This window comes from Amborella trichopoda, chromosome 9 (assembly GCF_054954075.1).
Source record: "Amborella trichopoda isolate Santa Cruz 75 chromosome 9, AtrichopodaSantaCruz75HAP2 v2.0, whole genome shotgun sequence".
Taxonomy (NCBI): Eukaryota; Viridiplantae; Streptophyta; class Magnoliopsida; order Amborellales; family Amborellaceae; genus Amborella; species Amborella trichopoda.
The window spans coordinates 53,863,866-53,875,883 of record NC_142344.1 but is presented as its reverse complement, the minus strand read 5'-3'; the positions used below and the strand labels follow the sequence as shown (position 1 = coordinate 53,875,883).

General features: G+C 33.6%; 1 protein-coding gene across 3 annotated transcripts; it reads left to right on the top strand.

The window, feature by feature from the left end:
- Window positions 1-275: 275 nt before the first annotated feature.
- On the top strand, window positions 276-11,436 carry LOC18441507 (zinc finger A20 and AN1 domain-containing stress-associated protein 1). 3 transcript variants are annotated; one of them, XM_088846230.1, is made up of 2 exons: window positions 276-645; window positions 10,238-11,436. In XM_088846230.1, the coding sequence occupies exon 2, from the start codon at window positions 10,292-10,294 to the stop codon at window positions 11,186-11,188; it is 897 nt and encodes a 298-aa protein (XP_088702356.1). In that variant the 5' UTR covers window positions 276-645; window positions 10,238-10,291; the 3' UTR covers window positions 11,189-11,436. The 3 variants fall into 3 exon arrangements, with proteins under 3 accessions (XP_088702356.1, XP_088702355.1, XP_088702354.1); XM_088846229.1 differs by lacking the exon at window positions 276-645 and adding an exon at window positions 9,881-10,046; XM_088846228.1 differs by lacking the exon at window positions 276-645 and adding an exon at window positions 9,881-10,046 and having other exon boundaries at window positions 10,202-11,436.
- The last annotated feature ends 582 nt before the right edge of the window (window positions 11,437-12,018 follow it).

The following is a 12,018-nucleotide window of genomic DNA, read 5'->3' as shown; positions in this document are numbered from 1 at the left end:
CACACTACTTTTCAAATAACTTCCACTTGAAAGTTTCCAGTTCTCTTCACTGTTGAGGGGAGTGTCCTATTTTTCTTATGTTTTTCACACACACATAGTAAAATATTCAGATGTATTCACACACACACAAAGAGTAAAAAATTTAAGTGTATTTTAAGTTCGCCACTAGTGTATTCTAGAATAACTATATGTATATTTGTTTATTTGCATGATTTTTGTAACCAAATAAATGTTAATCCTTTTTTTTGGGTGAATAAATGTTAATACTTAGAATGTTAATACTCAGAATGCCGGAGCGAACTGCCGGAGCGTGTTCTCAGAATGCCGGAGCACTCTGGGTCAAACAAATGACTACCGGAGCGCACATTAGGACAGCCGGAGCACAGTTCTTAGTATGCCAGAGCGTTGTGGGTCAGACAAAGCACTGTCGGAGCGCACATTGTGACTACCGGAGCATGCATTCGGACTACCATAATGCAGTCCTCCATTACCGAAGCGTTGTGGCGCTAGAGGCTTCATTGTCAAAGCAAACTGTCGGAGCGCTGTGGATCAGACAAAGTACTGTCGAAGAGCACATTGGGACTGCCAGAGTGCGTTTTTACTGTGGAAAACAGGAGAGAGAAGGCTGTGTGAAAAGAAACAAAGGTACTTTAATTTTATTTAATGTTACTTTTGGGTTGGGGGGTTTTTGCGACAAAAGATAGTTTGGGGGGAAAAAAATGTATAAAAAAATTAAGTTGAGGGTAACTTGCATAAATAATTCATTTTAAGATGTTTTTTGTAAAATCTCTTTATTTATATATATATACACACACACACGAGGGGATTACACAAAAGCGCTTGATGACATAATACTTGTGTGGGTTTATGTACTCTAAAATGTCCATGTGCTTATTGTGGGAATAGATGCTTGGGATCTGTACCCTGAAATGCTCGAGTACTTGATATTTTGAAAGGTATCTTGTGTTGATATTGTAATTAGTGATTCGATACTGGCGGTGGCAATGGGTTGGGTCTTGGCTTGTCGGATCAAACTTTAAAATTAAAAAAATATCTATTTTGTTAACTATATTTAAATATGTTTTATATATTGGGGCTTAAAAAATATTGTCCGACTCAGACCCCGAATAATGTCCAAGTCCAAAATTTCGACCCACACCTGACCAATCGGGTCCAATTTTTTGACCCATACCCCGACCCAGATCGGATCTACCTTTTGGGTCATGGGTCGGCTCTGGATCCATTACTACCCCTATTCGATACCATTGGGGGATCTCCTCAGAGATAATTTGGGGTTTACTCTTGGTCCTGTCATGGAGTATTACATCCTTGCACTTCTAATGAAGCCGAGTTTTGGCACTTTTACATAGTATTACGAGAATTGACAAGGCCATCCCTAGAGTGGTTATTGAACGATCCTCCCTCAATGTTATCAAGTAGTGCAGACAACCTTCCTCTACCCCTTGGCAGCGGGTCCATACTAGGGATCGTATTAATAGGTGGCTCTGTTAAGGAGGCATCCTTTGTACATATCCACAGGTAGCGGAATGGAAGTGTTGATGTCATTACCATAGCTAGCAATTTGACGATTAATTGCCTAATTTTTCAGAAAATCGCCGAAGTTTTGGAAAACGTTTTACACGTCGGTTTTTTTAGAAGTTCGTAAAAAAAATATGTTTTTTTCATAATACAGTTAAAAACATGTTTTTTTTTTAAGAATGAAAAAAATGGGACCAAAAAAACCTTTTCCTTTTTTACTTGTAATTTTTTTTAGAAAGAGAAACAATGTTTTTCCAAATCTGTGTAATTTCTAAATGAACCTAATATTTCCACACAAAAAATCCGAAAATAGAAATTTTTATCCACGAAAATGAATGAACCTATTATTTCCAAATCTATGTAATTTCTAAATGTGCATTGTTAGGATTTAGGGTTTATTATCTTAGAGTTTATGCTATGTTCTTCTTCTTCACAACCAGATTTTCAGATTGAAAGTATGATTTATTTATTTATTTATTTATTTTTTCTTTTTAACTTCAACATGATGCATATTTCAGTAGTTATTGTGCAAAGAAAATACTGTTTACATGCAAATCATTGTGTAAAAAAAATCGTATAGATGCAGAATACAAAAATCATATAGATGCAAAAACCAGATTTCTGTGAACAGATATTCTTGTGGAAGCCATTGGATAACTAGGGATTTCTTCTGCCCTTTCAAATTTTGTTGTTTAGTGTTTCTTCTGTCATAGCCCCGTGAGTGATGAGTGATGGGAGCTGGGGCCACAACGAGAGTGTGAGGGATCTGTGAGAACAAAGACTGGTTCTAGCAAGACTATGGGGATTTGATCGAAAGGGGAATGGGAGAGCACGAAAAAGATGGGCGTAAGGTACGTATTTTTCTGTTGCAACATCACTAATGAAAACCCATCTTCCCGCAGTGGTTAAGGCAGCTCTCTTTCTCTTGGTACACCTTTTGCTGCTGCAACATCACTAATGAAAACCCATCTTCTCACAGTGGTTAATGGCTCTCTCTCGCCCACACTTATCTTGTTTTTTGCCATGCATTAACCATCGTTCCAATAACCAATAGCGCATATGTAATTGAAACGGCAGTTCGGATATCTAACCATGGTTAAATTAATTGACTTAATTATATTAGTCTAATAAAGTTTTTATGGATGGATTAGTTATTGATGGCTTTAACATAATATTTATTTTTTAAAATTTCAAATTTTCTAACATTTTAACTTATTTGATTTTCTTACTCCAATTTTTTTAGCCTAGTCTAATATATTGGCAATACCTTTACATGAAGTATTTTTGCCAATCTGTACTTTTATCCGATTTTTTCATCCGACTTTTTAAAATAAAAACGATTTTTTCCCGATTTTAAGGTACACCGATTTAGGAAAAATATCTCCATACCCAGTATTTTTAGGTTTCATTTCTTGATAAATCCAAAGTTTCAAAATATATCTTCAAACACCCTAGCAAGTTTAAACCTATTTTTTAACCTAAACAAATGTGAAAAAGACATGCTCTTTCTAAACTCAATCATTTTTCTCTCTTCACTTATATACCCCCAAACTTATCTCTTTCTGTTTCTTATTGTGTTTCTCACTCTCTCTCCTCGTGTGTTTTTCCAAACACCTCTCCCTCGCTCCTCCTGATAACCTCTCATTTCCATGAAGCCATTCTCTCACTCTCTAGAAATTTAGGAGAATGGCTTTTAGAAAATGAATGTCTTTTTAAATTTGTTTGGCCTAAAAATACACATTTAAATTAGCTTAAGGGGATAGAAGAAATAAAATCTACAATTTTTATGGTTCAAGATAACTTTTAAAACATTTGGTTTATTGTGAAATGAAACTTAAAAATAAAAGATATGCAGATATTTTTCTATCGATTTATTGAAAGTCCCCGCTAACTATGGTCATTACCAAGGGTGTAGCGGCATGATGATTTTCTTTTACTTTCTTTGTTTCTCACATCTTTCTGTTTTTCTGTTTTCTTTCCTTTTGTTGTTTTGTTTTCGTTGTAATTCTTCAATCAATCAATGAAAAGCCATTGTTAAAAAAAAAAGGTACCATTGTAATTATTTTTACTTTTGAGATTTAATAACAAAGATTAGTAACCTTGTCAAAAAAAAAAAAAAAAATGCGTACTCGTAGAAAATTTAGGTGTCTTCTGTTATTTATTATAGATGCATAGGTTCCACACTCAAAGTTAATAATAGATGCAATGGTTCCACACCAAAAGTTCTTAAGTACTACATGGGGGCATAGTGACGAATTATTGCTAATAACATGAAATTATCGGATTTTTAGCAATACTCTAGGAAGGAGATATTGTCTGTGATATTATATTGTTGATATAAACTTATCCCGATAATTAAGAGCTTGTTGATAAAATAATCTTTTTGATAATACTTGCTTGATTTAAGGGAAAATTACATATATATCTGTTATAGTTTGTATTATTACGGAATAATTTATGTTATTATTTATTTGTTTTTTTTTTTTCATATCATAATGAAATTTTTTTAAAATTTTTTTTTTTTACCCTTTTTCGGTTATTGAACAACCGAATTCAATGGATTTTTTGTTGTTCAACAACCGAAATCAGGTCAATTTCGATTTTTCATCAGGCCAATTTAGGTTTTTGAAAAACCGAACATTCAAAAATTTCGTTGTTGAAGAACTAAAATTTTCAGTTCTTTAAGAACGAAATTATTTTAATAGGTACTCCCTTTTTTCGATTGTTAAACAACCAAATTCAATGAATTTTCCGTTGTTCAACAACCAAAATCCTCTATACCATTCTTTAACCGCGTTTTATTCTTCTTTTCCCTTTAAACTCTTCCCAATGTTTATCGGGTCATTGTAGAGAGAATGGATAAACATAGGGAAGAGTTTAAACCTTAAGGTATAGAGAAAGAACACATAAACACAAGGATAAACATAAGAGGGATAAATGTTTAAACCCTCATGAGAGAGAATGGATAAAGTTTAAACCCACCCAATGTAAGGTATAGAGAGAGAATGGATAAACATATGATAGAGTTTAAAGGATAGTGTTTAAAGGCACCTAATGTTTATCCATTTTCTCTCTATAACTTAGATTGGCTGGGTTTAAACAGTTCCCTACCTTTTAAACTCTCCCCTACGTTTATCTAAACTCTCCCCTATGTTTTTCGATTATCACTCTATATCTTACATTGGGTGGGTTTAAACTCTTCTTTATAGAGTTTAAAGGGAAAAGACGGATAAAGCGTGGGTGAAGAAGGATATAGAGAGGATTTATGTTGTTCAACAAGAGAAAATCCATTTAATTTCGTTATTCAACAACCGCAAAAATGGGAGCACCTACGAAAAATAATTTCGGTCCTTGAAGAACCGAAAATTTAAAAATTTCAATTCTTCAACAACTGGTTTTTTCAAAAACCGAAATTGGCCTGATTAAAATCCATTGATTTCGGTTATTCAACAATCGAAAAGGATAAAATTGTTTTTTTTTTAATTTTCGTTATGACATGAAAAAAAACAGACAGATAGGTAATAACAGAAACTATTCGGTAGTTTTGTAATAACGCAAACTATACCAGATATGTATGTAATTTTCCCTTGATTTAAACCTAACAAAATTGATTTACCAATATAGAATGATTCATTATTGATTGTTAGGAATAAATCAATAATGAACTAAAAGGATTACAAAACCCCTCTTTTAATGGTAACCATGAATAATAGCGAAGATTCAACCGTCCAAGATTATTTAGTTATTGCTTTTAAAATATTCATAGTAAATATATTTTTAATATTTGAAATTCCCGATAAATTACTAATAAGTTTCCAACAAAATGGGCACACTCGATAATATCGTGATAAAGAAATATTGTCAAGGGAAATTATCACAAATATACCTTAATTTTAGTCTACTTAGAAAAAAAAAAACTCAACTTTCATAAACAGCTCTCATACCCTTTTTATTCAATTTTGGGAGTTTTTTTTAGAGTTTTTTTGTCTATTTAGAAAGAAAAAAACCTCGTGCACACCCTTTTTGTTCAATTTTGAGAGTTTTTTTTAGAATTTGTTTTTACCAAAATAACCTACCAGTACTTTAATTACGCAATTTTAATTACTGTAAACCCAAAGCCATGTAAACCCACCATGTTACCCTTGTTATACTTAAAAACTAACCCATGTTATACGACACTTACGGTAAATCATTTATATTTATTTCTTTCATCCCATTTTCTCTTTTGGTTTATATTTATCTCTTTCATCTGTCTTTCATCTCTCTAATTCTTTTTATGTTTATCTTTTTTTTATCTCTCCAATTCTTTTTAATATTTATCTCTTTTTTTTCTCTCTAATTCTTTGTTATCTATTCTTTCACTCTCCAAGGAGATTTGTATAACAACATGAGCGTACCTTACCCTCTTCTATAAAAACTCCATTCAACTCCATGTCTAATGAAAATTAGACCATTTATATTTATTTCTTTCGTCCCATTTTCTCTTTCGGTTTATATTTATCTATTTCATCTGTTTTTCATCTTTCTAATTCTTTTTATATTTATCTTTTTTTTATCTATCTAATTCTTTTTAATATTCATCTCGTTTTTCTCTTTCTAATTTTTTTTTGTCTCTTCTTTCTCTCTCTAACTCTCTTTCTCTCTCCAAGGAGATTTGTATAATAACATGGGCGTACTTTACCCTCTCCTATAAAACCTCCCTTCAACTCCATGTCCTATGAAAATTAGACAGAGTCAAATTTGTATTGTGTTCGAATTGAATTTGTTGAGTTGATGGAATAAATAGAGAGAGAAAAAAGAGATAAATATTAAAAACAATTAGAGAGAGAAAAAAAAGATAAACATAAAAAGAATTATGAAAAAGATAAATATTAAAAAGAATAAGAGAGAGCAAGAAGAAAGAGATAAACATAAAAAGAATTATGAAAGAGATAAATATTAAAAAGAATTAGAGAGGGAAAAAAGAGATAAATATAAAATTAATTAGAGAGATGAAAAAAATAAATATAAACAAGAGAAAAAAGTTACGGCATTTCAAGGGCTGTATAACATGGGTGGGCTTTTACGGTACTTAAAATGACATATAACATTGGTGGGTTTAGCTTAGTACCATAATTGTGCTTCACGGTAGCTGGATTTTGCTTAGTACCATAATTGTGGTTTACGGTAGGTGGGTTTAGCTTAGTACCGTAACTGTGCTTGACGGCAATACGAGTACTGTGAAGGTTATTTTTGTAAAAAAATTATCCAAAATTGAACAAAAAAGGTATGGGAACGCAAGTACCATGAAAATTATTTTGGTATAAATAAATAAAAAAGCCCAAAATTGAACAAAAATGGTGTAGAAAAATTTTAAAAAGTTGAAAGATTTTTTTTAAAACTAAAATTAAAATATATTTGTGATAATTTCTCTTAAAGTAACTATATGGTTTTACACTTCGAATACAATAATACTTAGACGTCGTTTAATAACTGTGAAAACAGGAAAAGTACGTGATTTTCCCACCTTTTGACCTGTTTGTTTGGGTGGCAGTTGTACCAAAATATTCATATGGCTTTCCCGTCATTCCCCATTGCAGGAAAAATTGAAAACCACCTAAATAGATGATCTCTATCTCTAAATAGAGCCTATTATGGTAAATTCGTAACATATTGGAAAAATATAAATAATATATATAAATTGATGAATATTTATAAGATTGGATAATAATTTTGTTCAATTCACTATGGAACTTTAATTATGATAAATTGACCAAGCCATGTGGAAATCGACAAGTTTTATGACCAAATTGTAGTATACTAAAACTTTATTTTTATGGCTCTTTAGAGTGATCAATGAAAGTAAAATTGGAGAGTTTTTAAGGTCGATTTGCAATAAATTGATGAGTTATGAAACAAATAATTTCCCCATGTAATTTACAGTAATTTTGGTAATTTACAACAACTTTCAACATTTTACTATTGAATAAAATGGTTTCCCATATAAAATTGACTACACCAATTTTTCAGGTAAGTTCTCAAATAAGAAAAACTAATTGGTCCAATTTTCCAGTTAAATTATCAAATTAGAAAAAGTGATTGCACCAACTTTTTCTAGTGTCGTCAGAATCCCAAAATTCTCAAGGATTCTAGGTGAAATGGTAAAAAAATTGTCAAACAGGGCATTAACGTCAAGATGAATCACAGATTCACAATACATCAATGCAAAAAATCGCTCTAAGCCGAGTATCATAACTGCATAAAAAGCATTATAGCCAAAAACACTCCGCCCCATGTCTGATCCTAGCCCTATCAAGACTGCGCTAGGCAATTAAAAAAAAAAAAGAGGGTCGGGCCGGGTGAAACTATGATGACCTTGGCCCAAGCCCAGCCCTACCCTCGGTCATGTTTGCTCGGCCCTAGCCTTACCCTCGGGCTACATTTTATGACTCTGGCCTTGATTTTCCCCTGCCGGGCCAACCGGCCCATTTACCGCTTGTGGAGGAAGACATTACATTGAAACCCACCGCTACTAATATTAAAAAAAACAAAACCAAAAAAAGAAAAAGAAACTGTAGGTATCGTTAGTTGATCCTAGTAAAAGCTACCGATACTTGGTAAAAAATAACAAGCAACCCAACCAAAGGGAAAAGATAGTAAGAAACAATCCTAGACAAAAAAAAAAAAAAGTAATTAACTATTTTTATCAAAAAAATGAAAATCATTTTAAAAAAAAAGCTTCATCAGGTAGGTATACTTAGACTCGCCAAGCACACCAAGCTCAAAATGTACCCGATGTGAAATTGGATGGCTATATTTATTTCATTGACCAAGCTCAAAATTTCAAAGAATATTTTTCAAACTTTGTGACACACTGAAGCTATCAGATTTTACATTGGATGGTTATAAGTAATTATGACCACCTAGTATCAAAAATAAATGGTCTCATTATATACAATTATTTGACATAAAAGTAAAGAGATACGGGAAAAAAATTTTCGGGCACGATTTCTATGAGTTCATAGACTCTCTCACATGTAGAAAAAATAAATGGTCTCATTATATATAATCATTTGACATAAAAATAAAGAGAAAAAGGAAAAAAATTTTAGACACGGGTTCTATGAGTCCATAGACTCTCACATGAAGAAATGTGAGCCCCTTAAGCAAGGGCACATTATAAAAAGATAATAATAAGAAGAACCAAAATACCCTTAAAACGTATCATAAGTATTTTGGTCGAAATTTTTTTTCCAAATTATTTGTTTCACATTTTGTTAGGTGTAGCTAGATTTTGCACCAACTTGAAAAATTTCATATAAATCCAATTTATAAAAAAAATTATGAATTAAAATACTGAATATCATCATATATAATCATGACCATTCGTTTTCTTTCCCTCTAATCTTAACCATTGGAGATACTCGCCCACTATTTTTGTGTCCACGTGATGTGTACACCGTACCATCCCATAAATTATATTAGAGCAATGATCTAATACAACGATTGTATCATAGTATAATGCAATGACACTTCTAAAAAATTATGTTTGTGGCATTTTTATGACCCAAAAATTTGCACACACACTCTCTTCATCTCAATAATCAATCCCCCAAAAACAAAAAAAAGTTCAATTTGAACCTTAGATATGGTCAAAATGAGTCCCCTCCAAAAACGAATCTAGATCATTCATTTTGTAAATTTCAAGATCTTAGCCTTTATAAACTCAAAATCATTTTTTTCTTTTTTAGCATTTTTCATCTAATAATAATAAAGCCATTTAAAAAAATTGGAAATGAAAAAATCATTCTAAAGCTTAAATCTAAGCATCTCACCAAAATGAACGGCTTATGTTAATTGGGCTAAAAAAATACTTATTAAGTTGTGTTTTCAAAAAAAAAAAATTTTGTGATTGTTCATTAAAATGAAAAGAATGTATATGTCAAAATTTGAATCAAACAAAAAGCCATAAGATGGTTTTTTTAAGGTTGTTCCATCATATTACTATACAACCGTTCCATAAAATCATTGCCCATTATTTTGTGTTACTTTCCCTTCAATGGTTTGGAAAGCGGCAGCCCCTTAAATTCACATGTCGAAATGCAAGCCCCATTGATTTTACTACTATTTTTTTTTAGAAGAATTATTATTTACGTACCCGATTTTGGTGGAATTCATTTCCCAAATGGATAATTCTCTCCTTTGAACCCAGATTTGCGGGATTATAATCGAATTTTATTTGATAATTCCTTGTAACGGAAGTTCTATCTTTGATATGGATTTATTCCCGTTAATATAGGAGTTCATCTTGCTTAGGATTTGTCCTCTATAAATTAAGGAAAGGATCTCCTTACTTCCAATTGAACGAAAATCGAGAAGGGAATCTACAGATCTATTCTCTGAGAGATCGAATTTCTTGGGTTTTCGAAGCTTTTGTTTTCCTCCAAGAATCATCGATCCTCTGTTTTCAAGCTTCTTGTTTGTGTTTTTATGTCAAAGTATCTTCCACATTCAACCGATTCAGAAAGGTGAATTCCTTTTGAAATCCCATAATTGCTCTCTGGTTTTTGAAGGTTTCTTGCGAGATTTCTCAAGGATTTCACTCTCAGAATTCAAGGATTTCTCATCTGTTTCGCCCTTCAATTTGAAGATTTATGCTCTGATACTCCTTTTCGCTCTTCAGTTCTGCAGATTTCCCATCTGTTGGTTGTTTTCTCAGGTTTCGATTCTTTTAGGCTTAAAAGCATAAGAAGGATCTGAAAGATTCACAACAATGCCGGAGAAGAGTTGGGAAAGTTGCCGGCCCTCTGAAAACCCTCGCCTCTGCGCCAACAACTGCGGTTTTTTTGGGAGCCCTGCAACTCTAAACCTATGTTCAAAGTGCTACAAAGACTTCCGCCTCAAAGAGGAGCAAGCCGCCGCCGCAAAAGCCGCCGTCGAGAAGTCACTCGCCGGAAACAACCCCACTCCGGCGGCCGAGACTGAAATCCTGGTCAAAGATTGCCAAGACGCCGAAATTGATGGCTCCGCTCCTCTCCCTTCAAGGTTGTCTTCCTCGCCGGAATCTGATCCACCTAAGAACTCCGAAGATCGCCAATCCAAAATTGTCCGGCTAGGCGGCCCTGCTTCTCTGCCTTCGACGTCGTCTTCCTTGCCGGAGGCGAGTCGGGATCGAATCAGTGAAAGTGCAAGTTGCCATCCCTCTGAAAACGGCGGCCACTGCACTAACAACTGCGGTTTTTTTGGGAGCCCTGCAACCCTAAATCTATGCTCAAGGTGTTACAAAGACGTCCGCCTCAAAGAGGAGCAAGCGGCCGCCGCAAAAGCCACCGTCGAGAAGTCACTCGTCGAAAGCAACCCCTCTCCGGCAGCCGACTCTGAAAGCCCCGCCAAAGATTGCCAAGACCCGATAATTATCCGGCTAGATGGATCCGCTCCTCTCCCTTCGACGTCTTCCTTGCCGGAATCTGACCCACCTAAGAAACGCTGCTTCATCTGCAAGAAGAGGGTTAGGCTCTTTGGGTTTAGGTGCCAGTGCGGCAGCATCTTCTGTTCGGTCCACAGGTACCCCGAAACACACGACTGCGGCTTCGATTTCAAGAAGGTCGGCCGCGACGCCATTGCCAAAGCGAACCCCTTGATCAAGGCCGATAAGCTAACCAGGATTTGATTTGAGGGAGGACGCCGTAATATGACGTCATTCAGCCGGATTATTGATAAGATTCCGGCGCGTGCAAGGGGATTTACGGACCGACGTGGAAAACGGGGGGAAAAGGCTTTCATGTGAATAAGATTTTCTTTTTTTTAAAGTGCAATGTAGGAAAATAAAGAGAAGTGGAAAGGAAGAGGAGAGAAATATTACCTCTGTGGTGGATGTGAAGAGTCTCTTTTGAAAATGAATGCGATATTTTTAAATGATTTTTTTGGTGCACTTTATTTCTAATAATTTTTTTTGAATTAATGGAAATCTGGGTTTTCAGCTTTATTGTTTATATTTATTATTTTATTTTTAACCGGCCTCAAATGGTTGAAAATATAAGATAAGGCTATGACGTTGATAATTGTTTATTATTTTATTTTATTTTGATAATATATCCATCAGAACAATAAATCAACCTGCTTATTTTTTATGATTAATTTGACTTAGGTTATTTCTCTTTTTAGAAAAAGAAAATGTATCAAATCACAACTACAACTATTCTCCATTTTATACATATGGACACGGTTTTTAGGAGTTCATGTAAAAATGAGTCACCTCGTAAAAATCTATTTTTGAGATGGATTTTGGAATTAATTTTTAAAGACATATAATTGTAACGTTAATTTCAATTGTTTTTAGATGGACAATCTTTAAGAAAGATGCTTCATACCTTGAGACCACATATTATAGAAATGTAGCCCCCATGAAACAATTTTCCTATATACATTTTTATCTACTTTTAAATTGTAATACTTTTGATCAGATTTGTTCTTTTGATCAAATTTCAAGTAGCCATTGAT

Coding starts and splice junctions, on each gene's coding strand:
- LOC18441507 (XM_088846230.1), top strand. CDS start 10,292: ATGCCGGAGAAGAGTTGGGAAAGTTGCCGGCCCTCTGAAAACCCTCGC.